The following is a 27570-nucleotide window of genomic DNA, read 5'->3' on the forward strand; positions in this document are numbered from 1 at the left end:
TTCTAGATGTGCGAAGCTGCCAGAACTGATTTTGTCAGAACAAAATCTTTCTACAAAGTTCTGCAAACAAATGTTTTCATGTGTACAACCTTTGAACTCGCAACCTTTGAACTCTGCTGTTGCAAAACCCAATCACTGAGTTCTTTTCAGACAGAAATAAACTTTATCATTCGTGTTTTTTGTTTAAAAACACACAAAAAATTGTGTTTTTAAATAACTTTAAGAGACTTTTGATTAAACAGAGACGACAGCAAATCTAAAACACATTTTATGCTCCAAGCCTCCATCTGGGTCAGTTTTATGGTGTTTATCTGTCCCAGTCTCTGTTTTATGATCACATTTTAACAAGTTTGTGTCTATAAACTTTTCTCTTTTGTGTGCGAAGTTGAAACATTTACAGCAGCAGGGAAAGATGGTATTTGAGCTAATAAAAATATTTTCACAGTAGCAAACAGCTGTCCTCAAACAAAAAGAAAACAGTAAAACTCAACGAGGAAAGTTACTACAAAAAACCTTGAAATGCTTAATTGTTTTTTGTGATATTTTACCTTAATTAAAATGCTAACTCTGCCACCTAGCCTAATAAAAATAGTCACAATGGTACATGATATAATTTGAAGGCTAACTATGCTAGTTAGCTCAAGTGAATACTTAACTTCTACATTAGAATGCTATCTCTGCTATTCAGCCTAACTGAGTAAGTTACTCGACTTAGTATAACATAGTTAGTAGAATAATATGCAGCACAATAAAAACTATAAATCTGCATATTTAACCTGTTAAAGTTCTTGCAATTTGACCCAGAAATGTACCGCATGCAGGATGTAAAAATGTGAATGGTTACGATGCTACTAACATAATTATGACTTTTTACCGACTTCAATTCAAGTTTGAGATATAAATGAACCCATTTCCTCCTCAACTTTAACTCGCCCCAACGATTCCGGTACCATTGTCCGGTTTTCCATTTTATTTGTTTGTATACGTTTCAGTTTTAACTGATGATTCATTAATAAATCGTATTGAAAAGAATCACACACCATCACCTCTGCTGCAGCGGATGAGAGCGAATCAAAGCGGCCCAGCCGGTTCTAGCCAATCAAAGCACTTTATTGCACTGTATAGTGTGACAGGGAGCCGGTAGCAGGCTCTTATAAAAGTGTCATTTCCTCTTTTCATCATGTGTACAAAACAAGTCACACACACACTTTTACCGTACAAAATCAACACTATTTACATACAACACACACACACACACACACGCGTGCAGTCTCTCTCCCATTCAGCCCTGAACACAGACGGTCCTCCTGGTTTCTGACGTCATCGCTACGCTGCTACCAACAATCCAAGCAAACCTCTGATATGCATAATTAATTTTTTTCCTCCCGATGATGTAAAACAAAACGCGATGAGATGTCACGTTTTTCACCCGCAGGCGCGTAAACTAAATTTATCCAAACATCGAGACTCTTACATCAGGAGGATCCCCAGGAATCCTGCCATAAACTGATATTTATTTAAACTCTACATAGATTTATTTATTTTTTATCATCTGTTAAAACGTCTATAACCTCGGAAAATGTTTGAGTCAGTGCACATCAGGCGGTAGCTCCGAGGTTGTTCTTTACTGAGGATTCCTGCTCAAAATGCAAAAAAAACAATCATTTTTATGGTTTAAAGTCAAACTCTAAGTTTTGCAAGAAATATTTTGACATCTACAAAACATTTTCTATGTGACAAAAACAAAAAGAAAAGACTTTTAGATATTCAAAATGTCTCATTGCTTTAAAAAAAATCCATATTTATATGGTTTAAATAAAAAAAATCCTGCAACTCAGTGATTTCATAATCTTTTTTAAAACAGATAAATTAAATAAAAGTTATTTTTTATTCTAAAACTGTGATGTTAGGGTCTTACAGGCTGATCAGGGTAAAAAATATATATATTATTATTATTTTTTTGCATCCAGCAGCTTGTTTCACGTCTTAAAGGTCCTGTCTGCGGGATGTAGTGCCATCTAGTGGCCCAGATTGCAAACTGCAGCCAGCATTTAAACAGCAGCTGTTGTTTTTGTTCCTTTTAGGCCACCGTAGCAGCATTTCTGAAGAGTTTCACTCTAAGAAAAGTGTAATAAATGCAGGAAAGTAATGAAAACCTTCAGGTATAGATATGATTGTAAATGCTGTGATGTGTTGAGATTAAAATCAGGAATCCACAGAATCAGTAGAGAACAACCTTTGGATGATTATTGCTACAACGGGAGCTTTTTTATGTAAACTTCATCCTCCTCTTCACCCCCGCAGCTTCCAGATGTTTCTGCCAGGACAAAATTTAACTTCCAACCTGGTAGTTAAATGTTTTAATGGAAACCTTTAATTTAATAATTTAATTCATTTAAATAATCTGAAGAAACACCCTCAACATGATAAAATGTTTATTTAAATAGTCATTTGGTTTATTTTTGTTCACATGTAAAAACCTCTGCAGTAACATCTGGATGCTGAAGATGTATTCTCTAAAACTTTATTTAAATAATGATAACTTTATTTATGTTATATTCACACAGTGCACTTTGCTCAGCGAGACGCTTTTGGTGCTTCAGGTCTGAAATTCTGAGTTTGCTCACATACAGAAATGTTTTTATTGTTCCTGTTGAAATCTGCAGCATTATTTTTGGTTCAAACCGACCGCTTTAAGACTCTTTTCCTTCTTTTTTTGAGATAAAAACAAACGTTTAGCCCCAAACAGAAGAAAGCTGCAGCCGATTCACACGGTTGTAGTTTTTTTCTTTGATCGTTTTTGAATAAAATCTGCGTTTAAAAGCACAGAAAATGTTCCTGTCGCACATCGACACAGACGGGTGAACACACACTCACACACACTCAGGGTGCGGGTGGAGAGAGCTGCATTAGGGGCTACTACACCTCGCTGTTTAGTTCCTCTCCATATAGATTATTATGTTTATGTACAGTATTTATAGTTTTTACAATAATCTGACGCCCCCTAGTGGTGGAACTGAGACAGAAACCACAGATTTGAACACAGTGCTCCTCTAAGGCTTCCTGTTGGCCGCGGGGTCGAGCGAGGGGTTAAAAACGATCCATCGGCCGGAATCAGCCGGCGAAAACAAACGACTGCAGAACACATCAAATCAACGCTCAAAAATACAGTACATCTGGATTTCTGGGAAATTAATGAACAACGACGGCGATATGAGCAGCACACACACACACACCCCCACACACACACACACACACGCACACACCCTCTCTCACTCTCACACACACACACACACACCCCCACAAACAGCCAGGCTACATGTTGTAGGCCACGTAGATGGGGTCCAGCTGGTCTTGTAGGAAGCCGTCGCGGAGGTGCATGCGCTGCTTTTCGCCACGGGAGTTGATGGGTATGACGCCGACGTCCGTCACCACGACGACGCCCACGATCAGGTAGTGCTCCTCCAGCACGGCCTTGGTCACCATAGGAACCAGGTCCAGGGCCTCCTGCTCAGAGCCCTCCAGCTCCACCACCACCACCAGCAGGTTGGTCCAGGTGAAGACGGCGCTGGCGGAGACACACAGCTTTCAGAAAAAACACAACTTCCTGTTGTGTTTTTCCTGTTTACTTATTCTGACGATTAATCGGTAAAGAAACTGGGATATTGTAAAGATTTTTCAGTCAATCACTTAGCCTTTTCTGTACAATGATGCACAAAGTATGTACAAAGATTGAAAAATGCAAATCCACTAATAATTCAATCCCTTTTTGGAATAAAATAAATATTTTATTGCCTAAAATGCAATAACAGGTGAATCTGTATCAGCGAATATACACAGGAAGGTGTTTTTATCCGAAATACAAAATGAAAATATGTTTTGTACAGTTTTGGCTTAATTACTGCTATGAATATGTTTTTCTTCTCCTGCAAATTGCCTTTTTGTGAGTCTGTACGCTCCAGTTCACGATGAATTGATTACAAAATTATTTACGATTATTTTAATAATCGATTAATCAGATTAATCTATCTATTTTTAGGTTTCCTAATGGCTCTCCTACATGTTAGTTATCTGATACAGGAAGTGTTTGGTCCAGGTTTTTCCACCGACGGCTCCAGAACTGGGAACAGCTTTGCTGATTTAATCTCATCTAACTTAAATTTTTACCAGAAAAACACAAAATAAAGGATTATTTCAGTCATTGATTATTCTGATGATTAATCAATAAAAATGGTACATTATGCAGATTTCATTTTCATTTCATTAGTAAAAATACATAAAAATGCACATAAATAATTAAATTTTATATATATTTGTTACAGTTGTAACTTAATTTCTGCTCTGAATATGCTGTTCTTTCACCAAATGACCTTTTTTGAACGTTGTATAAACTGTTTAATGATTAATAATTTACTAAATTAGTTGACAATTATTTCAATTGGCTCGATTAATCTCGATTAATCCATACATAAGAATATGACACCAGCTATCAGCTGGTCTCAGTTTCGTTAGCATCATTCTGTGCAACTTGTTTAAAGCCTTTCTTTTTATTTTTAGAAATCCGATTTGTATATTCCACAGAACAAAACATGAAAACAAACTTTTCTCATTACTAATGCTAACAGCTTCGTACTTCAGATGATGCTATCTGACCTGAACGTGTCTCCATGGTGCAGATGGACCTACCACTCCATGATGCTCTTGTGTGCGCGGATGACGGAGGTCTCGATGTCGATGGGGTGGTACCTCATCCCCCGCAGCTCCATGGCCTCCTCCAGCGCCCCGACCACGAACAGAGCGTCGTGCCTCTCTGCTCACAAACCCCACAAACACACCGTCAGTCCTGCTGCCGGTGCGGCCGCCGAACATCTCGCAGGAGACGGACGCATCATCCTCACCTCCGTTGGCGTCTGTGAGCTCGGTGCGGCGGAGGAAGCCCAGGTATCCGGTTCTGGCCCAGACCGTCTGGGTGTCTCCGAAGCTGAGTCTGGAGCTGAAGTGGTCCGACTGCAGCACTTCCTCGCCGTAGCCGCTGTAGTAGCCGCTGCCGTTGTGAGCGCTGTGGACCCAGATCTGCAGGAGGAGAGCAAAACCACGTCAGACTGAACAGACACAGTTCCAACAGAAGAATGGCGGAAACGATTAATTGTGATTAATCAATCAATAATCGTTAAGTAATTTAGTAACTGATTAATCGCTAACTGCAGTACACTGAAAAAAACTACATATTCAGAGCAATAATGAAGCTAAAACTACAAAAAATATATGAATATCACATTTAAGATAAAAAAATCTTTGTTTGTAACTTGAACTCTGGTTCAAATTAGGTAAAAAAAAATGGTCATGTTGATGTAAGTATTTTTTTAAAATCTACCAATAATCAAGCTATACCAATAGCTACCAATGATCACACCAATAATGCAGTTATTGCATTTTACCAGTAAAATGTTTATTTTCCTGTTTGAAAAGGAATTAAAATATTTATATATTTTTTAACATATTTCCAATATATTACAAAAAACCTTAAGTGGTTAAATGGAAAATCTGCACAATGGGTGAATTTTTTAGTTTGAATAATTGATTAATCATTAGAATAATCGATCACTAGAATAATAGTCGGAGCTGCAGACCTCTCCCAGGTGGGAGTCTCCCAGCGGCCCTTTGGTCTCCGGGTTGGCGATGATGATACGGACTCCTGGCAGAATCTGGGAAAATAAAAGCACCACTTAACCTTCTTTCCTTCTTTCCAGTCCAGTCCATTAAGAGCCCAGATTACTGTCTGTTAATATTCCAGCTTCTCACTGAACATTTTGAACAGTAAACTGAAGATCCTGATAAAATGGATCCAAACTGTTTCTCCAGTTTTGTTTTTTTTTACTGAATGTGGGCGCAGAGCGAGTTTTCTTCCAGCTGATGAGTTCTTCCTGCTCTGTGTGATTCTTTTCTCCCCGGATGAGCGAACAGAGAGGGAGGCTGTTCGTTTCCTGCTGGACTCAGACCTGCAGTCTGTTGTGACTCACTGGATGTGGGAGGACGTGCAGAGAAAAGCAGCAGAAATAGCCCCAGAACCGGCTGCCACTCCTCATCTCTGAGCTGTCAGCGCTCAGCTCACATCTTTGTCTCTCATTTCTGTCACAAGTGACCAACTTTTCTCAAAACTTCATTTAGATCTTAAGTCACGACTTGGATTTACGGTCCAACTTCACTCACCTTCCCAGACTCCATTAGCGGCAGGCTGTGGGGCGAGCCTCTCTCCACCAACCGAACCCTGAAGAAAGAAACGTTTCAGGGTTAAAACCGTTCCCACAGCAGAGGCGGATGACGGGTAGCGGCAGCCGGACCTGTCATGGCGCAGCGCTCTCATGTCCACGTACACGGTGGTGGGGTCGGGTCCTGAGGTCCCCTGCAGCCAATCACAGGGCAGAAACAGTCTGGCTCACTAATTCACACTTTCACCCTGAGTTTTTCTGTTTTTAATTTTAAGAAATGGATAAATGGCACAAAAGCACTTTGAGAGATGTGCATTAAGACTGATGTGAGCGCATTTATGTTTGTGACCAAAGAATAACAAATAAAGGGTTAAATAAATGTTCACTTCTTCATACTCCTTTTTAATCAGGAAAGTAGGAATAAAGAAATAATTTTGTTCTTGGTTATGCATGCACATGTTTTCTCTCTGTCCTACTGATTGCTTGCACTTAAATCTTTTAAATAAATAAAATAAAATAAAGAATAATATCCAGTGGTTACATCTCTGTCTGCTCTTGCAACTTGACAAAGTTAATTTAATTTAATTCACATGTACTTTATTGATCCCAAAGGGAAATTAAATGCTGCAAGTCAAATTAAACACTGTTTCAGAGGCTGATGATTGTAGCAGTCTGTTGTACAGCCAATCTAAAGATGCCTCTGACCGAAGACTGCTGTTGTAGGACGTTCCAGATTGTCCGTCATTATGTAAATGAGCTACTCAACCAGCCAATCACAAACAGGTATTTTTCAGCCAATCAGATAGTATTAAGTGCAAACATTGCATTCTTTGGCATGTTGCTGGTGTGTTGTTAACGTGTTGTTCACATGTCATAGGCGTGTTATCGACGTCTTCCTCGCGGGTTCCTGGCGTGTTGTACCTGCAGACAGATGGCCAGGTTGACCCTGCAGCCAAACGCTGTGCTGACGGAGCGAGGGTGGAGGCCCAGGTCCTTGAAGAGTTTGGAGAAGGAGTGTGTGAGCGCCATCCTGGGTCTCTCCTCTGCCACCACCACGCAGGCCCGGACCCGGGACAGGTCCAGACCTCGGGCCTGGATCGGAGAAAAGCAGAACACAAACAGAAGCTTTTTATAAAACGGGAATGGATCGGTTATTTCTGTCTTTGCTTTCACTCAAATCAAACCAAAACCGTGTGGAGGGAAAAAAGTCTCCCAGGAGAATCATCTGCTCTTCAGCGAGGAAAGTGTTTTATGAAGAAACAGCCAGAAATAAACGCCGTTTCTCCTCCGCTCTGCGTCTCCATGGAGACTTAAAGACAGATAATCACTAAAATTAACTTCCATAAGTGACCGATCACTGCGGACGCCTCCGGCTGAGCAGATGGAGACGGAGTTTATTAAACCGAGCCGGAGGACAAGCGTCTCCTGCAGAGGACCGTGATGGAGCCGCTTAGCCTCACAGAGTGGACGGACAGGCCGACAGGACGTGTCCACCGGCACCGAGACACGTCCTGCTGGGCCTGAAGATCCGGATCAGAGCCAAACCCGTCCAGACTCAGGATATCTCTGATGTAAGAGGACCAGAACCGTTGGGTCTCTGTAAGAAATTCATCTAAATCTGAACCACCTCAAAGTTTTAAAACATAACATTTTGACTGATTTCCACTGGTTTGTGATTCCACCCCAGAGAAAACCACAGAAACGGGCCGGTTCAGGGTTCTGCATCATCCTGACCTTCAGTGCTTCGGTCTGCAGGCCGAGTCCTTTGGTGCAGAGCTCCATGACGCTGTAGGAGCAGAAAGTGTCTCGCACCCTCAGCTGGCTGACGGCCAGCAGCCACAGAGCCGGGTTGGTCTCCAGCTCCACCGGCGGGATCAGGATGGACTGGTGGCCCGAGTAAACGCTGCGGACGACACGCAGAGCTCACATCCAGGAACCAAGCTCCCATCGTGGGGAATCGTGCTTTTAACGACGACGAAGCACCGACCTGCAGAGACACCAGAGGACGAAGCCGAGGCCGCAGTACGGGTCCAGGCAGATGGCCACCTCTCTGGACGGGTACAGCTCACACTGCAGCTTCACCGAGCGGCAGAAGGCTCCAACTGCATTATGGGACATCTGGAAGGGGACGAATGGAGACGTGAATGACAAAACTACAGAGTTAGTTTCATTTTTACAACATTTAGGCTATAAACTTGGAATGTGTTTGGACAAATTTGTTTTCAGCTTGGAGCAGTGGTGTCAAACCTTTTTGCACAAAGAGGCCAAAACCGGCAAATTTAAACTACTGACAGGTCACCAAATTAATAAAATAAAAATACAACATTTGGTTTTATTGTGCTCAACAAAAAATAAGATTTGAATAAAATCTGTAAAGGTCCAAAATATAAAAAGGGTTTTGGATTGTTGCCTTATTAAAAGAAAAACAGACAACTTCCAATTTGATCAGCATCTTCAATAAAAGCTGAACTTTGACTCCAAATCCCAGAGGAACTGAGAAGAAGGTTTTATGGATGCAGAGCAGAGAGACGAGGAAGTTCAAACTAAATCTTCCCTCCATCATATTGGATAAGAATCGTATCCCCTACTCCAACATCTCTCTAACCAAACGGCCAGACTGAGAGTGAAAGAGGAGCAGCAAAAGCAAAGGAGGAGGATTATCAGAGCAACGGATGGTGCCATTTATGTATTGAGCTGTTAGCATATTATAATAGCAACAGTCTTCAGTCAGAGGCTTCTTTATATTTGTTGCGAGTCTGCCTGCTCCAGGAGATCCTTCCTGCCCACAGCATCGCCTTCCACGACTCTTTCAACCTACTTGGATGATTTACAACATTTAATTTCAATATTTATGAATTCAATTCAAAATAATAAAAAAAAATTCCCCACTCACTGAATGAAAAAGTTATTAAATTAAAATATTCAATGTGAGACTCTGCCACTGCAATAAAAGACAAATTTACTTTAAGGTTTTTAAAACATTTTATTTTTCCCCAAATGTGCAAAAACATCTGATTTCTCCTACATTACTTTAATCAGAAGTTGAAGTAAAAATCTGAATAACTTAAATATTTATCCTTGATTTTAGAGCCCAAAGTTTTCAGTCTGCAGTAAAATAAAAACCTCTTTATGTTCTGTTATTTTTGGACTCTTGTTCTTGCTACAGTCGTTGAACTGAGTCTCCCTGTGGTGTGATGGGTGAGGAAGAGGATCAGGAGGAAGAGGAGGCCCGGTTCTGCTGGGGATTAACCGACCTGGACTCCGGCCAGCATGCCGGTGGTGGACACGCTGAAGTCCAGATAGGCCAGGCCGTCGGGGTTGGTGGGCTTATAGAAAGCTGGAGGCTTCTTCTTTGGCAGGTCGTCTGCAGAGCAAACAGAATCAAACAGAATCATTCGGTTCTGTTCGGAAAGCCTGAGTGACCTCTGGGTGACCCCAGAGCTGCGCCGCAGTTAATGCTCCACTAACAACCGACCTGCACCTGATGCTGGTTATTAACTCAGAGGTCGGTTCTGATCCAGAACCATCACAACCTCCAGGATGACAAACACACACAGGAAAAAAGAAAGTACACCCTCCTACAGGTGTACATACATACTTACATACTATAAGACATTTCTCCCATGTTTTAATTGAAATAATCTGCCAGTGGAACCAGTATTTTCTCTAACATTATTTTCTTAAAATAAGCCAGTAAATTTTCCTGAAATTTTTCATGTAACTTAGTTTTGTAGATGGTCTCCCTGTAGTTGCCTCTTTGGTCCAGTAGGGGGAGAATCAGCAGGAATGAAAGCAGCTGCAGTTCAGACTCTGATTTTACTTTCAGCAAAGCATTTTCTGGGGTTTCTACATGTTTTTTTGTCAGAAATACAGAGTTAATTTTTCAAGATTTAAATTCCTTTGTAGTGAAAGACCTAAAGTGAGAATCCAAAAGTTTATGGAATATATTTTTGATAGAAAAAACCCAGGATGATAAGAAGGATGTATTTTTCTTTCTCTGGACTTTTGACTATTAAAATATTTCTAAATTGATTAAAACAGAAGACGTTTGTACCGGTGTCCAGAACCGGAGGCCAGTTCCTGATGTCCACGGTGGCCGTGGCCTCCTTAGAGCGCAGCAGCTTGCAGATGACGGCCGTCGTCATGACGCAGGCCGAGTGGCTGACCTGCAGAGAGGAGGGAGACATGTTGGTTTGTGTTTTCAGCGGTGATGTTGCAGCAGCGCGCGCTCTGATGGAAGCAGCGGCGAACCTCGACGATCATCTTGACGGTGGGCAGCGTGGTGGAGATGTTCTGGGGGTGAGGCGGCCGCACCGTGATGGGAACGCAGCCGGCGTACAGGCAGCCGTAGAACGCCGCGATCAGGTCGATGCCTGCAGGAGGAGCAGAGAGGAGAAACCTGAAGAAATGAAGCTGAAGAAAACTATTATTCTATTATTATTTACCAATTAATTTATCAATTATTCAGAGGAATAACCGATTAAGCAGATAAATTCTGAAGATTTTTTATTTTATTTTTTTTAATGCATTATTAAAAATACATTTAAAGATGCAAATAAATTATGTAATTAATAAATTTAAAAAAAACATCATATTGTGTGAAATGCAATAACAGCTTTCCTTTACTACATGCGTGATCATTTGTAGCAAAAGATGCAGCTAAAAAATACTTCAATAAATATTCAGCCCTTCCTGCTTAACCTCAGCACAGTGCAGGGATGATCTGGTGATTATTTATGATTAGTTGGTTAATAATTGGATGAAAAACCTGCTTAACAGATTTCTTTTACAGAATGTGAACCAGGTGAAGCTAAAAATGTAACTTGTGGAATTTTGGGTAGAGCATATTTACGGATGAAGTTTTTTTTTCCATCTTAAATTCAAAATGTATATTTTTTGTACGGTTTTGGCTTAATTGCTGCACATGCTGTGTTGTTCTTTCAGCAATTTACATTTTTTGCATCGATGTGCCATTTAATCGATTAGTACATTAGCTGACGATTATTTTAGTAATTGATTAATCACAACTAATCTGATTAATTGCTCCAGCCGTAGCTGGTTCAGTCCAGTGAATCATGTCTGACCTGGTGGGTAAACCAGAGCCACATGGTCTCCCTCCTGCAGGCCTCCTCTCTCCATCAGCAGAGCTGCTACTCGCTCCGCCCGCTTGTGCAGCTGCAGACAAGTGAGGGAGCTCGACACCGCCCCCTGGGGAACAAAAGATGAGAAAACCGGACTGAATATCCACCGCAACACGATCTGTGGCTGGACGTGTTGATCTGAGGGTACAGGGCGGTTAGGTTACCCGGGAGCTGAGCAGGGTGTAGAGGACGTGGTCCGGGGTGGTCTGGGCTCGCCACTGCAGGATTTCTGACAGGAACAGAAACTGGAAACAAAGACCAACATCAGAGGAGTTCAACAACCAAATCTGAAGTTCTTCAACACTTCCTGTTCAAACTGCAGCAGAGATGCAGAACTGGGCATTTCTATCTAATTATTGGAGCATCAGCATTTAACAGGAGCCATAAAGCACCGGAGCAGGACTGCAGGGCGTCTTTAAACACATCTCAGTCTCAAATGGAGCCTGAGTCGCCAGAGCTGCTGACTCTAATCAATACATCAGGGTGTTGAATCTGATGGACTCCTAGTTGTTCTGTTTCAGAGAAATTCAACTGATTCAGTCAGAAACAGAAGAAAAACGGTTCTGACCTTTTGTCCGACGGCTCAGAAAGGCAGAAACAAAACCACCACAGCAGAACGTTTAGCATCTGATCTGCAGAAATCTGAATCACACGTTTGATTGTTTTGTTGTGTTCATCAATCAGTTGATCAAGGTGTCAGAATCAGCAAAAACGCATCATTTTTCAGCCACCAAACAACAAGATATTTGATGCATTTCATCTTGTCTTGGTAAAAATATGGCTGAAAAATCTGTGAGGCTTTAATAATAAGGAACCATGTACTCAGACTTTACATGCCAGTGATATTTCTGGCATCATAAATGGACTTTCACTTTCCTTTAAGCAAGCAGCTGGTGTAGATCGTCATGACAGAAAACCTGAAGCTCATGCAGAGGCAACATTTAATAACATCCTGCAGCTCCAGTTTTATAACAAAAGAATAAATAAAGGAAATGCTAGAATCTGTCTATTAAAACAAGTATGTTAGGTTTTTTAGTACAAATAATGTAACTCTTGAACCTGGAAAATTTAGCTGTATTTGTGGAGTCAGTTGCTTCTGTAACTTTGTCCTTGATTATCAGTTATTTCACTGTTAGCAATTTCAATTGATCCAGAAAGTAAACTAATAAATCTGTGAATCCTTCCACTGATGTTTCTTCAATAGAGATGGAGGTTGGCTGAAATGTGATTTTTATTAATGCAGGTACCAGCAGAAAGCTCTTCTCCAATATTTGCTGGAATTGAAACAAAGTTTTCCTGAATGAATCTGAATGTTTCCAGACTTTGGATCTTCTCACCTGGTCGTTGTCGTCGGTCTGCCCCAGGTCTCTGCCACTGGCCTGAGCTATCCTCTTCCCCGACACCAAGTTCCCCACCATCACGGAGGCGGGTCCGATCTCTGCGGTACATGGACAGAACCCGGATCACCACCCGGATCAGCTCCAGCTTTTCCTACCTACCGGAAACGGGCGAGTCTCACCTGGCTGCTTCTGCCGCGGTTTGGGCAGGTTGGTGACGCAGGTGTGGGGGCACATCAGGACGTTGCAGGGGTGCAGCCCCCCCTCCAGGTACAGCTGCTTGATCTCCGACAGGTGGATGCCGCCCAGCGGGGTTTTGGGGAGGGTGTTGGCCGGAACCAGAGCCAGACAGAACACGCCTACGCCATGGATGCTGTCGATGGCCTGAAGAGGAGCAGATCCGACAAAAATCTGTCGTTTTGATCCATTTCCTTTCAATAAAGATTATTACCTCAAGTTCTGAGGAGCGATGAATAAAAGATGAGTATGCCTAACTGTTGCTATGGCAACCCGACATAAAAAACTGAACCGACACTGACAGAATCTCAGTTTCTGAGGTTCTATAAGGTCTGTGCATACCACACTGTTTCTAGTTTCTAGTGAAAATGTCTTGCAAATACCAACGGTTATCTGCAAGCTTAATTTAAGTCAGTAATTTCTCAATATGGATAAAAAGCTACTAATTCCACTGGCAGATTACTTGACTAATCATTTTTCCTGTTAAGTGAAATAATCTAGTACTTTTTGCATCTGTATTCATGAATCACTGACTGAAAATAAGCTTATTTGTCTTGCTGAAAATTTATTTTCATGTTAGTTTTGTTTTATATTTGCAGGAGAAACTACAGAAAACGTTTTGTTAATATTTAGTTTTGGCAGTGCAGGTGTCCCGTACCTGCAGCACCCGGCTCATCCACTGGAAGCTGTCCTCCTCCGTGGAGTCGGGCCTCTGCTCGGCCACCACTACGATGCGCTCGTCTCTCAACACCGTCACGGAGAACACGGCGATCCTGCAGAGACGGAGAGCAGAAACACGGCCGGCGCCGTTCTGATCACACCTGGACTGAAGCATCGGGTCACAGAGGTCAGGACAGATCTCCAGGACCAGTCACTGACATGAGCACTGGTTGATATTGTCCTGGATGAAACCATCAATTGTTGATAATCCATCTAATTTGTTTTTGCAGCTCCTCTTTAAAGCACCGTTTGGTTTTATGTGCCAAATCATTCAACTTATGTAACAATAAACATAAAAATGCATAATTGGATCAAAAATGAGTCCAAATGAAGATGATCTGGGACTTTTGGGAGTTTCTAAACACTTCTAAGGAGATGTGTTGGTAACACAGAGGAGAAGATGTTCACACTTCAGAGTGTAACTACGGCTTCACACCGACGATGTTCTGAAAGTCAGGAGTAAACAGAGGCTGCGGCAAGCCGAAGCTGGAGAAAGGAACGCAACAAACTGAAAGTAACGACTGCTTTGGGAATCAATTCTTCCATCAATAATTCTGACGATTATTCGAGTAGTCTGAGAATTATTTGGATAGTTAAATATTTACTGTAATGATTAATCGATTTTTCTGACAATTATTCTGATGATTAATTGATTTGTATGGCAATTGTTTGGATGATTAATCTATTAATTTGTCAATTATTCTCACGAATAATTAATTAGCCTGACAAATAGTCTACTGACAATTCTGACAATTATTATGACAATTATTCTAATGATTAATTGATTAGTTTAACGATAAATTAATAAAAACTGGTATATTCTGCAATCTGTATTTAATCACTAAGGCCTTTTTATGCAATATTATACATAAAATATACTAGGAAAATAAACACTAAACTCCAGTAACAGTATTCCTTTAGTGAACACTTCATCATCAAAAGATTCATCTGCTGTTGAAAATATCTTTCTAACATCAAGATGTGAAAATCTGTCCTTTCTGCTTGACTTTACATCGATACAGTGTAGGACTGATCTGCTGAGTGAATTATTCTTTTATAAAAGGCTTTTCTTAGAGTTTTGACTAGCTATACAAGTTGAAGATTATTTAAATAAATTGATTAATCACGATTAATTGTTTCAGCCCAAGTTAACCTGCTTTGGACCAACTGTGGGTTCCTGCAGCTGAAACTTGAAATTGCAGCATTGAGCGTCATCAGAGCCTGTCAGGTAAAAGATGAATTTCCTGCTCAGCAGCTTTGAATACAATTAAGTTTCTCCGTTTTGCTGCGTCCCGATTCTTCCGCTGTCGCTCGACTTTATTAGATTCATAATGTGCCGGCTCGGCTCTTTCATCACTGTGACAGCTGGGAGTGACGGCCGCTCCGAGTGGGGGGTCCACTCACCGGCCCCTGTAGACGAACTTCATGGGCTCCACCGCCAGCGCCGTGGCGACGATGTCGTCGGCGTTGTGCCGCCGCCCGCTCACCATGATGAGGCCGTCCATTTTCCCCGTGATGAAGGCCAGGCCGCCGGGTCCGATGAAGCCCAGCAGGCCGGTCCGCACGAAGGCGTACTCGCTGATCAGACCGCCGCCGGAGCTCACCGGGTACACCTGCAGACACACGGAGAAACCGTCACCGTGGCAACCAGCCAGGTCTGCAGCCCGGAGGCGGAGAGCAGGATAAATTCAAGCTGCTGGTGGAAAAGCAGAGAACCTGACGGCCAACCGTCAGATTTAATCATTTCAAATCAACAATTAACATTTTTAAGGTTTAAAATATCAACCGAAACTTTTGATTCTTTGTGGGGTTGGCCAATAAATCAATTTTATCGATTTATCAATTTTTGGTGTTTGAAGATTTAATTTTAGAAAAATCTGGATTTTTGCAGCTTATATTTATTTGCACTTTGAATTCAGGTCGACTCCACCATGAAATATAATAGCCAGGTTAAGTTTTTTTCCTTTTTCATTATAAGAATAAAATTATAATATTACAAAAATAAAGTTGTAATATTAGGAGAAAGAAGTTGAAATTTTATGAGAACTCTGCCACTAAAACAAAAAATTTATTATCCCAGCCATTTTTCATTAAAACTACTTTTTTCTCCCAATTTCTCAAACAATTTTCTGGTAATATTGTCACTATATTCCCATAATTAAACAAAAATTCTTGTAGCCAGGCCTTAACAGTCCATTGTACAATTCACAGATGATGACTGGAATAAAAGACACTTTTTAAAAGACATATTATCTGTAATATGTCAATGTCAAATTTATTTATATAGCACTTTAAAAACAGGTGTAAAACTGCACCAAAGTGCTGTACAAGAACGACAAAAGCACAAGTTGATAAAACAGAGCATCAAAACACCAAAGAATAAAAATGAGATTTGAGAAGCGATTTAAAATGATCCAGGCTGTGGGCAGATCTCATTTGGAAAGGTAAATTGTTCCATAGAATAGGAGCAACAACAGGAAAAGCCTGATCTCCTTCCCTCTTAAGTCGGGTATGTTTTTTAGAAAAGAGAGCAAGAAAAAAACTGATTAAAATCGGAAATCAGATCTGTTTTTCTGATTCTCAATTTCTGAGTTTGTTTCCTAACTATTTAAATTTGTATTATGTATGTACATAGTGCTTTCTTTTGCAGCAGGGTTTGGGTTTGTGCAGAGCTGCTGCTCCGTCCTAAAACGCCTCACCTCGAAGGTGTTCTTGGTCATTCCTGTCAGGCCGTAGTAGGACGTTCCCGTGGCAACGGAGCAGACGCAGAATTCGCCGATCTCGTCCGTCTGGCAGAGCTGAGGGACGCCCTCGGGCTTCACCACGCACACCAGGCCTGGGACGGAGAAACGAGGACACACGGCGGTTAACGGCCAGCGGGTCGACAGGCACCTGGTTCTGAAAGTGGAACAGGCGTCTGAGTCACAGCCTCCAGCAGGCCTGGAGCTTTAAATAGGCCGTTCTACTCTGAGGTAAGGCTGATGTCTGTGTACCGACAGAAACCGGGATGGACCAACTGGAACTGTGTTAAAGCTGAGAGCAAGCAGCATTATGCAAGACCCAGAGAGGTTTTAATGAAATGAAAGATGAATATTATTCACTTGGTGGTTAATGGAGAGGGTGATTATTGTGTTTTTAATGCAAAAACACAAAATCTTAGCATATTTTTTAAAATACTAATTGAAATAAGACGAAAGTAACAATTAAATTTTCAGGAAAATGTAGGAGCTTGTTTTAAGTAAATAATTCCTTAATATTAATGAAAATGTTCGAGTTCCACTGCCAGATTATTTCAGATTAACGAGGGAACAATGTCTTATTATAAATGAAATAATCTGCCAGTGGAATTAGTCCTGTATGTTATGGAAGGACCAAAGAGCCACTGGTGGCTCCAGAGCCGCAGGTTGAGGACCCCTGGTGGAGAATGAGACGTTCTGATTGGACAGAGGTTTCCTGTCACAATTAACAATAAATCAATTAATCAAGATAAACTAAAACAATCGCAATAATTTCCATTTGCGTGATTTATCATTTTCTTTTCTCTCTTTCTACCAAACCTGGTCTTCAGTCTGATGTTTGGGTCTCAACAAATGACTGTTATAAATTGTCCTTTATTATTTAGAAGAGCCTTAATCAATCCATGTTGTTGTTCAGCCATAATGACTCAGAAGATGAACTGTGCTGCGTTTCATCAGTTAAAACCCAGAGAGTGAAGGCTGCTGCTCAGGGCGGATTGCAGCTTTTATTAAAAATGGTTTCTGCGTTTTTCTGAACTTCCACAGGGAGATCAGTCATGAGCGGAGAGAGCGAGCCCCAGAAAAATGGACAATGATTAAGAGGAGAGGCCACACATCCAGACGCCCTCCGACTAATTCAACTGTTTAATGGACTTAATGGATTCTCTGCCCTGCAGAGCATGAAGCTCTGACAGCTGATAGTTTAACTCTTCACACAGCCGCGGCTCAGCTTCTGCTGCTTCACATTTAACACTAAACTCAATAACCCAGTCAGCATTAATATTAGAGTTTATAGGACAATCCCAAAACTTTCCAAAGATATTTTTGAATCTAAACATGAACATTTTCAGAATGAAAACAACAAAGATGACAAGAAGTAAGAGAATATAAACCAGTAAAGTTTCCTATGAATCTGCGGTGCGTTTCTAGACTGAAACGGAGTGTGAGAGACAAGGAAGGATGAAGGATGCAAGAGGAAGGAAGATGAGCATAAAGGAGTCAGGAAGGAAACAAGGAGATAGAAGAGGAAGGAATTAAACACACAAGAAAGGAAAGGAAACAAAGAGAGAAGGATGAAACAAAAGAGGGAAGGACACAAGGAAGGAATCACACAAAGAATAAAGAAGGAAGAAAACATGGGAGGAAAGACAAAAAGAACAAAAAACTAAGGAATGATACAAAACATAAATATAACAAAGAAGGAAAGAGAGAGAAAAATAAAGACAGAAAGAAAGACTGGAAGAAAGAAAGGAAGGAATATTGTAAAGAAAAAAGAAAGTAATGAAAGCAGGGAGGATAGATGGAAGGAAGTAATGAAGAAAGGAAGGACGAAGAAAGAAGAAAGGATGGATGGAAGGAAAGAAAACAGAAAGGAATGAATCAATCACCATGGTAACAGATTGCAGGCACCATTCAACTGTTGTTTTGACCAATTTGTTTCTAGAAATACAGAATCAAACCCTCAGATATTTAGATTTGAATAAATGAAGGAACAAACAGAATCAGAACCTCCTTCTGGTCGGGTTCTGGTTCTAAGTGGGTCTTCCTGAGGTGAATACAGTCCTGGTTCTGGCTAAGGACCAAAGAAACCGTTTTCTGCTCACATAGTTTTATTATCCTTCAGTCAGCAGAAACAACCTGAGGCTGGAAATGCAGATTTAGATGAAACATCACCGGAGTCGTGTTCAAACCGTTTCCCTGTCGTTCCTAAAAATCCAGACGGAGCAGCAGGAAGCCGTTACCTCCTGGTGTGACGGTGCCGACGTCCTGAACGGTGAGGACAGACAGACGCTCCTCCGTGTCCACCCGCACCACGCCGTAGCTCAGACCCTGCATGGACAGGACGCCGCGGCCCGGAGGCTGGCTACTGTCCTCCACCGGCCTGCACACACGCACACCCACACACACACACACACACACCAGCTGACTCTCTGCAGGAAGCTGCTGGTTGAATGCACCCGATCAGAGCATAAACGTGTTTCATTGTGAAGTTAAAAAGATTGTTCAAATAAAAAGCTGAAAAGTGTGGAGTTCACAATTTTATTCACACTGCAAAAACACAAAGCCTTTCCAAATGTTTTTGTCTAGTTTCTAGTGCAAATATCTTAGGACATTTGGAAACAGACTAAACTAACTTAAAAGTAACTTTTCAGCAAGATTGTTTAAATGAATAATTCCTTAATGATAATGAAAAAGAACTAGTTATAAGTGAAATAATCTGCCAGTGGAACTAGTTCTTTTTTTATCAATTGTAATCAATTGTTATGAGTAAATACTAAAAGTATTTACTCATAACAAGCTCTGATATCTTGCTGAAAAGTTACTTCTAAGTTGTTGTTATTCTTATTTCAATTGTATTAAGATATTTGCACTAGAAACTAGACCATAACATCTGGTAAGATTCTGTGTTTTTGCAGCGCAGCCTTCCTGACATTTTCAGATTGTTATTTGAAAATGATCAACTGTAGAACAAAATCTGTAAAACTCTTCGTTTTCAGTCTGTGTTTGCGTTTGCATGCAGGAGGAATGTGAAGCATGCTTCATGTTTTCAGATTTCTGCATGTAAAAGAGCATGTTTACCTCCTGATGGCGACCGTCAAGGCCTCGGGGGAGCTGGCGCAGGGACAGATGACCTCTCCCCTCAGCCCTTTGGTCTGAAACACGTTGAGGAAGGCGTCACAGGAGGAAATGGACCCTAAAACACAGGATCACCCACAAACACTCAGAATAACATGTAAAAAAAAAAAATCCAGATGCATTCTGCACCAATTTGTCTGGCTGATGCAGCAGAAAATCTCAAAAATATTTTTAAAAATCCATTAAGCATTTTTTGTTATCCAGTTATTAATTGGATAAAGTAAAATAAATAATCACCAGATAAGTCCTGCTCTGTAGGACATCAACTTTTCACATGTTGATGTTAGAAGTATTTTGTAGAAGGTATCTTTTGCTACAAATCATGAAGCGTACTTTAAAGTTATGCTTCTGTTACATTTTATGTAATAAAATGCTTATTTTTTTTATTTTAAAAAGGAATTTAATTATTTGCCTTTTTGTATTTCTTCATGTATTTCTAATATCGCATAAAATAAGCTAAGTGGTATAGGAAAAAACTTTTTTTATCAGATTAATCATTGGACTAATTGATTAATCATCAGACTAACTGATTAATCATTGGACAACTGATTAATCATCAAAATAATCAATTAATCAGACTAACCAATTATCATATAATATTAATTATTAGAATAATCAATTAATAGTCAGACTCATAAATCGTCTGAATAATCGTTGCTAAAATAAAATAATTGTTGCTGCAGCTCTAGTTTAAGACTCATCACAGATTTCATGCCTGTAAAGTAAAACGTCTCATTTTTGACCAGATGTTGGTCTGATTTCCATTTTTTTCCTAAAGGTTTTCAGATTTGAAAACCTTTATTGTACGACACGTCCACACAGAGACGTTCTGTTCTGACCCAGACGTCCCCAGACAGTTCCTCCATCTCCCACCAGCAGAGAAGCTGAGCAGGAGCTTACAGGGATTGGAACCGTCGGCCACCAGCAGCATCCGCAGCGAGCTCAGGTTGATGTCTTTCTGGTCCTTGTGGGCCACCAGAGCCCAGTGCATGTCTCTGGACTTGACGCAGGCCACCTTGGCTGCAGGTAGGAGCGCACATGCAGGAAGTTAGCATCTAATCTGACTGACAGGAAGGAGAGGAGAGCCGAGCGACGGAGGACGAGGCTGACCTTTGTACTGGCAGACCTTCTGGATCCACGACAGAGGGTTGACCTTCATCAGGGAGTACGGCACGCTGATCACATGCATCATGTTCATCACGCTCTGCAAACACACACACACACACACACTCCAGCTTCTGCTTGTTTCCTAGCTAAATACCCAATTTAAGATTTCTGAGATAAACTTCTAGACGGGGTGAAAACAAATTTCTAGGCGTCATTATTGACAATAAACTCAAGTGGAAGCCACACAACAGGTACGTCCAAAGCAAAGGCTCAAAAAATATCACCTGTTTAACAAAGCCAGGTCAGTCACAGATGACATCACATTACTGTTCATTAATCTGAGATTACAAAAACTACACTACAGGAATTTACAATACTACAAAAAAGAGCAATAATAGTAATTCATAAGATGCGATATTTAGAAAACACTACTTGTAAAATCTAAATAATTAAAATTAATTGTCAGTGAAACTACAGACAGCTCCAATTCTTCACAAAACCAAAATTAAACAATTACTGGAAAAGAATAAAAATGTTTATAAGTTAAGAGGGAATCAAAGTTTAAAATATGCAAATTAAGAACTACTAGAATAAACGTTTTTGTATTAATAAGCGGAGTCAAAAACTGTTTGACTGTCCCAACATAAAACTGGACAAATCATCATATTATTAGTGATTATTGTTGGATCCGATATATAATATCAATAATCAGTTATTGTTGGTGTTTTATATTGATGCCAGCTTTGTTTTTTGGTGAATTTTAAAGAAACAATGATTGTTCATCCCCTCTAATTAAAATTAAATAGATGCTATTAAATATGGGTTTGGTTGTTATATATGTCTGGATATATAAACGTAAGACTACTACCACTGATGTTTTCACATTATGCTTCACGTTGGAAGTATTTCCTGTACATATTAAAGGAACAGAAAAACGTCGGGTGTGTGTTCTCACCGTCAGGATGCCGTGCCACAAGCCCACGTCCTTCTTAAAGTCCAAGACGTTCACTATGGTTTCAGCTGGATCAGAGGAGGAGAAAGGGTTAATCCCCCATCAGGGCAGGAGGAACTGCTGCGTGTGTGTGTGTGTGTGTGCGGGGGTGTGTGTGGGTGTGTGTGTGTGTGTGTGAGAGGATACCCTCGGTGTAGCTGCAGGACTGGGTGAGAGCCTGGCAGTGTGTTAGCAGAGCGATCCTCGTTACCGTGACGCCCAGAACGCTGCCGTCCTTACAGGTTTTATACTGACAGGGGAAACAGCAGATGGAGCATCGCAGTCAGGAGCTTTCAGCGTGAAGCTAGCAAAATCTTTAGCTTTAATCTGAAACATCATGCAGTTTAAATATAAAACAGATGAATGTGTCCTTGATTCTGCTGCAGATCTTCTGTCAGAAATGTTTTACTCAAATCTGGAAATCATCCCAAATCAAGTTTGCTTGTTTTAAGTCAGTAATTAATTAGTACTAGTTCTAATCTGCCAGATTATTTCATTTATAGCAAGACAGTTCTCCATGTTTTAGGTGAAATAATCTGTGAATGTTGTTCTGTGAATCTCCCTCAGACTCTTGTATGGGTTTTGCTTCCTAGTTCTATAAAATTTGTGGTTATTTTTTGTTGTTGGTGAATCTTTTTTCCACCACAGATCTTTCTTCAACTGAACTTTCCACAGGGTTGCTTGGGGATTTATCACCCGTTGATAAACAGAATTCCATAACAAGAGCTTCTGTGAAATTTTAAAACAATAAAAGCTTTTTCTATTACACTTTTCCTTCCACTCAACTTTCCATTGATAAGCATGGATGTAGCACTCTTTGAACAGAGCCAGCTTCTTATCCTTCTTTAGAGTGGGTCAGTGACAATTCCCTTCATCATGTTAGCTATAACATAGCCATTGCAGGACTTTGTTTTATTTTAAAAATTACTGGTTCTATGTAATATTGTAATTTTCTGAGAAACTGATGTTTAGGTTTTCATAAGATGTCATGCAAAATCATCAAAATCAGACATAAATAAACCTGAAATATGTCACTTTGTGTGTATTTCAGATGCATAAGGTGGCACTCTTTAACTGAATTAGGGAAATAAATATTATTTTGTTGGATTAAATATTGAATTCATAAACTATAAAACTTGAAGCTGTACAAGTTTCAGTGCGTCTGACAGAGGACAGCCGGTTCTGATCCAAACAGGGAGCTGCCGGTTCTGATCCGGGTCCGTCTGGAAGCTCACCTCTATGTACGCCGTGTCGTTGTTTGCGTCCTTGATGTGCGGGAACCAGTCTCTGGGAGGCTTGGAGAGATGCTTGGACTCCGTTACAAACCACAGCAGCTTGGGCCATCCTGCAGGGGGCGCTAACATGTAAATTCCTGCTGAACGCAGCGTCAGCCATGATTAATGACCTGCACTCCAACCTTTGAATTGCGGGATCTCTCCTGTTGCGCTCTTTGGAAGACCCTTATGGCAGGCATCGCTGGTCAGTGCCACGGTGACGCCGCAGCTGCCCAATAAAAACCCGATCTGCTGGCTGCCGGCATCCTATTGGACGACAGAGGGAAGAAGGAAACGACATTTAAACATTTAAATCAACAACTCATGTGTGAGATAAAGGGTTTGAATACCTTTAGAGACGCACCAATCAATCGGTTGGAGACCAGAACAACTACAGAAAATATGACATATTTTCCAGTTCACGCAAGGATAAAAAGTAAAATCTCCAACATTTCTAGAACAGCGCTGCTCTTTATGGCGGCACGTTCCAGCAGCTCTACTACATTTGCTCTGATTTATTCTTTTTTCAGACTTTTATTCATCATTTTTCATGTTGCATCATTAAATATTGGGACAATTATTCCCTCTGGGTTTGGATGCTGTGAAGCTGGAAGGATTCGTGGTCTTACGTTTTTACTTTCAGACAGCTTTTATGACAGGTAACCATGGCAACAAGGTATTGTTTCACAACTGGGAGCTGCTGATTAGCATCTCAAAAGCTCAACTAGTTCCTGAACTACGACCCCAAATCCCACAGGAGCTGAAAAGAAGGAGGTTCAAACCATCCGTCATTCTAACCAAACGGCCAGACAGATTTAAAGAGGAGCAGCAAAAAGAAAGGAGGAGGATTAGCAGCTAGCTAACAGCTGATGATGTCATCCAGGACATGCCGTCCAGTTCCAGGAATAATCTAAAAATTCCTTTATTTTCTGCTAAACTCAAATCATCAATCAGGTCTGCAGAGAGAATCATTGGGGCTGACCTTCCCTACATCCAGATTTAGGGTCACAAAAAGAGCAGCTAACATCTCTGCAGACCCTACACATGCTGGACATGCTTAAAGTAAAAGTCAGCACTGAAGAGCACTATTTGTAAAAATAAATAAATGTTAAAAAATTACATATTTGTACCTAATGTTTCTTTTTGTTTGCACTACAATCTTACACTATAAAAACACAAAATCTTACCAAGTATTTTTGGTCTAGTTGTGCAGATAATTCCACTTATAATAAGACATTTATTTTTCTATGTTCTCAGTGAAATAATCTGCCAGTGGAACTAGAACTTCTCCAACAATATTAAGGAATTAATGACTTAAAAAAAACTCCTTTATCTTGCTGAAAAGTTAGTTATGAGTTATTTTTGTGTGTTGTAGGATATCTGCAAACTAGAAACTAGACAAAAACTACTTGGCAAGACTTTGTGCTTTTGCAGTGTAGCCAATAAATCTGATTGTAAATGTTGCATGAAAACGTCTGCAGGACATTTTCTTCTCTTTTGTTTCAAACTTTTAGACTAAAACAGGATCAATCATAACTGGACTCATCAGGTCGGACCTCAAAGAAAACTAAATGGACATGAGCAGGAGAAGCCTGATTTGTGCGTTATTAATTTATCTAAAGTTTGTAAATAAACTGATGCTTGAGCTGCAACAACATTTTAGACCTTGCAGCAGAAACACAGGCTACTGGCTGGGGGGGGTTAAGAGAGGTGGACAGCGCGCAGCAAGACATTTTCTTACTGCAGCAAGTAATCAGAGTGTAACCATGCCAACCGTGACAGGCAGCACGTCTCGGTGTTGGCTCCCAGATTACAGCAGAGGACTCGGTGTGCTGAAGCACAACTGACAGCTGGAGGCTCAGTAAACCGGCAGAACGAACGTGTTTCCAGATAGAAGCTGCTGTCAGAGGACAGACAGACCTCAGACCGGTTCACACCGCAAAGGTCAACTACATGACCCCGTGTCCCAACAGCAGGGGGAAAGAGGGGGAGGGGGGCGTACAGACACATGTTTCTCTTCCTGCTGCTCCCTGTTCAGACCGGATTAACTTCTCAGGAATACTTGTTGCCAAAAACAGATAAGACCGACGATCAGAAGTAGTTTTCCCATCATCACCGACAGGACAGAAACACGTCCAGCAGGAGGTTAGAGGTAAAACACTGACAGGGACGAGGCGGAGGGGATTAAAGTCACACATCACCTGACCTCCAGCTGGGAGCAAAACGAGGAACTCAAAGACCCAAGAAGAAGAAGGAGTGTCTCTGATTGGCTGGCTGACTTACTTTGCGACTCAGCGGCACCTCGATGGGAACAGGAACCACCTCAGCCAGCAGGCAGCCGTAGAAGGCCACCATGAAGGCTACTGGGTCGTTGTTAGGAAACACCAACGCCACCTGCAGGAGACAGAGAGAACAGCAGAGAGGCGTGGTTTAACCTCTGGTTCAGCAACGCAAACAAACGCAAAACTGCAAAAACACAAAATATTACCAAGTATTTTTGTTTTGTGAAACTTTATTTTGTTTATGACATTTTTTCCATGTTATAAGTGAAATAATCTACCAGTGGAATTAGAACTTTTTTCATCAATATGAAGGAATTATTGACCTAAAACAAGCTTCTATATCTTGCTGACATGTTATTTCTAAGTTTTGTTTTATTTCAAATGTACTGAGATATCTAGAAACCAGACAAAAATACTGAAGAAACTATGGATTGTTTAGATCAAAGCATGTGTTGGAATGGTCTAGTCAAAGCCTAGTCCTATATCAAACATCTGCACACTCACCCAATGTGACAAAGATTGGCCTATTCTATTTTGTAAATAATATACATGTCTGCCACACTTCTCTTCTGATTCTTGCTAAATTTACCACAAAACATCCCAGAATAAATGGAAGTCTATAGGTTTAAAGGATGTGAATACATTTGCACTTCATAACTTAATAAATAAAAGTCTTTTTTAGTCAGATTGAACAGATGAGTTTCTGTCTGCACTCAGTTTCACATTTGCTTTATTTCTTGTCTTACAGATGGTGTTACTTAGGAACAGAACACCAGGCCGATCTGGCTGAACGGATCGTAGATGTATTTTTATAGAAGTCAATATGTCGGATGACGTCTGATCAGCGGCTGATTCATGTAGGGAGACAGAAAGAGGAAGCTGTGAGGGGTCGGAGGTGACTCACCCGATCGCCCGGCCGCACCATCGGCTCCTGCTTGCTGCCCAGTTTGTGGAGGATGTTGTAGGCCAACTTGATGCTGCGTGACCACAGCTTCCCTGCAGGGGGCAGCACAGAGAATATGAGTGTGAAAAAGTCCACAGGAAGTCAGAATGAGATTCTTTGTTCTCTGCTTTGTGAAAAAAACACTAAAAAAAAGGAAGAAACCACCATCGATTGATTCAGTTTCTATAGGTGATTCAGCTCCTAATAGACTGACAGAACCTCAGCCATGGGAGAAAGTAAGTACACCCTTAACACTTTATGCAATTTTTAAGACTAAATGATCCTGATTAGTTGATGATCATTAAGTCCAACCAGCTGCTGCTGCAACATTTGGACACATGAAGCCAAATTAAAGATGTTTGGTCAGAAAACAAAACCCAGGTTTGGAGAACCTGCACTTTTCATCAGTATTAAGGAATTATTGACTTTAAACAATAAGCTCTTACTCCTGGCTGAAAAGTTGCTTATAAGTAGGGTTGGGTGATACGATCATCCAATATGATATGGCCGTCTTTAACAATCTAGCAGATGATTGGCAGCGATAAGCCCCGCCTCCTGACTCTGATTGGTTGTTTTCGGTCGGGGCATGTCTTCAGACTGCATTAGTAGCTCCAGCAGAAGGTGGAGGAGATAAATTTTTTCACAGATTATCTGTCTCATAAACTGTCATCACTTGGTGACAGTTTAAACAAATATGGAATAAAATCTATTTTTGTAAAAGTTACATAAAATAGCTTCAACTGGAATTTATCAAGACAACGATTAATCAAAATTCTTATTATGAAAGATTTTTTTTTACAATAGGTGATAAACAATATGACAAATGCCCACCCCTAGTTGTAAGTTAATTTTGTCTTATTTCAGGTATATTAAAGCGTTTGCATTAGATTTCATGTTTTTGCAGTGTGCATGTGAGCGCCACGCCCGCTGAGCGTCTGCTTACCGTATGTGAGGACGTAGAGGGGTTTCCCCGCCGTGTCCAGGCTGGTGAGGCAGGGCGCTTTGGGGGAGATGGTGCCCCAGCGCTGCAGCGCCGCCTCCAGGGAGGGGGGCCAGTTAGTGACCACGCCCAGCGGCTCCCCCCTCACCGGCATCATCTCCGCCCCCTCCGGCCGTGGCTGGTTGGGGTCCGGCTGCTGGACTGGAGGGGAAGCAGAGAGATGCTCTTAGTGTCATAAAGTTTTAATTCCTGGTGCGTTCGCTGTTGCAAAACCAACATGGCTCCAGTAACCGACGGCAACGAGGCGAAGCAGCTGCGAGGCCGAACACACGCTGCACCTGCTGCTGACACGCGGCTGCAGGACGAGTTCATGAGCAGAAAATCCATCAAACTGTGACTTCATGCAAACTTCAGAGGTGTTAACTGTTACAGGAGCTGTGAAACTATTCACCTCCTTTAGTCAGGTTACAACCACAGATTTTAATGGATTTCACAGGAATTTCATTTGATAAACAC

At 41.1% G+C, this 27570-nt stretch overlaps 1 protein-coding gene across 3 annotated transcripts in view; it reads right to left on the reverse strand.

Annotated features, from left to right (window-relative positions):
* Positions 1–1089: 1089 nt before the first annotated feature.
* The window catches only part of LOC116711784 (disco-interacting protein 2 homolog C-like), a 50497-nt gene continuing 24016 nt past the window's right edge, over positions 1090–27570 (reverse strand). For all 3 annotated transcript variants that reach the window (XM_032551290.1, XM_032551289.1, XM_032551291.1), the window contains 30 exons: positions 27058–27255; positions 26076–26167; positions 25173–25283; positions 23033–23156; positions 22851–22960; positions 21763–21865; positions 21580–21644; positions 20628–20721; positions 20418–20537; positions 19461–19575; positions 18623–18762; positions 16344–16480; positions 15049–15257; positions 13583–13697; positions 12870–13071; positions 12688–12788; positions 11515–11595; positions 11294–11417; positions 10461–10582; positions 10264–10375; positions 9464–9573; positions 8197–8327; positions 7944–8112; positions 7131–7301; positions 6342–6403; positions 6211–6268; positions 5631–5705; positions 4899–5073; positions 4687–4810; positions 1090–3568 (listed from right to left, as the gene is read on the reverse strand). In XM_032551290.1, the coding sequence (XP_032407181.1) occupies positions 3316–3568; positions 4687–4810; positions 4899–5073; positions 5631–5705; positions 6211–6268; positions 6342–6403; positions 7131–7301; positions 7944–8112; positions 8197–8327; positions 9464–9573; positions 10264–10375; positions 10461–10582; positions 11294–11417; positions 11515–11595; positions 12688–12788; positions 12870–13071; positions 13583–13697; positions 15049–15257; positions 16344–16480; positions 18623–18762; positions 19461–19575; positions 20418–20537; positions 20628–20721; positions 21580–21644; positions 21763–21865; positions 22851–22960; positions 23033–23156; positions 25173–25283; positions 26076–26167; positions 27058–27255 (3803 nt within the window). In that variant the 3' untranslated portion in view covers positions 1090–3315. The remainder of the gene's footprint in view (positions 3569–4686; positions 4811–4898; positions 5074–5630; positions 5706–6210; positions 6269–6341; positions 6404–7130; positions 7302–7943; positions 8113–8196; positions 8328–9463; positions 9574–10263; positions 10376–10460; positions 10583–11293; positions 11418–11514; positions 11596–12687; positions 12789–12869; positions 13072–13582; positions 13698–15048; positions 15258–16343; positions 16481–18622; positions 18763–19460; positions 19576–20417; positions 20538–20627; positions 20722–21579; positions 21645–21762; positions 21866–22850; positions 22961–23032; positions 23157–25172; positions 25284–26075; positions 26168–27057; positions 27256–27570) is intronic.

Source organism: Xiphophorus hellerii, chromosome 21 (assembly GCF_003331165.1).
Source record: "Xiphophorus hellerii strain 12219 chromosome 21, Xiphophorus_hellerii-4.1, whole genome shotgun sequence".
Lineage (NCBI taxonomy): Eukaryota > Metazoa > Chordata > Actinopteri > Cyprinodontiformes > Poeciliidae > Xiphophorus > Xiphophorus hellerii.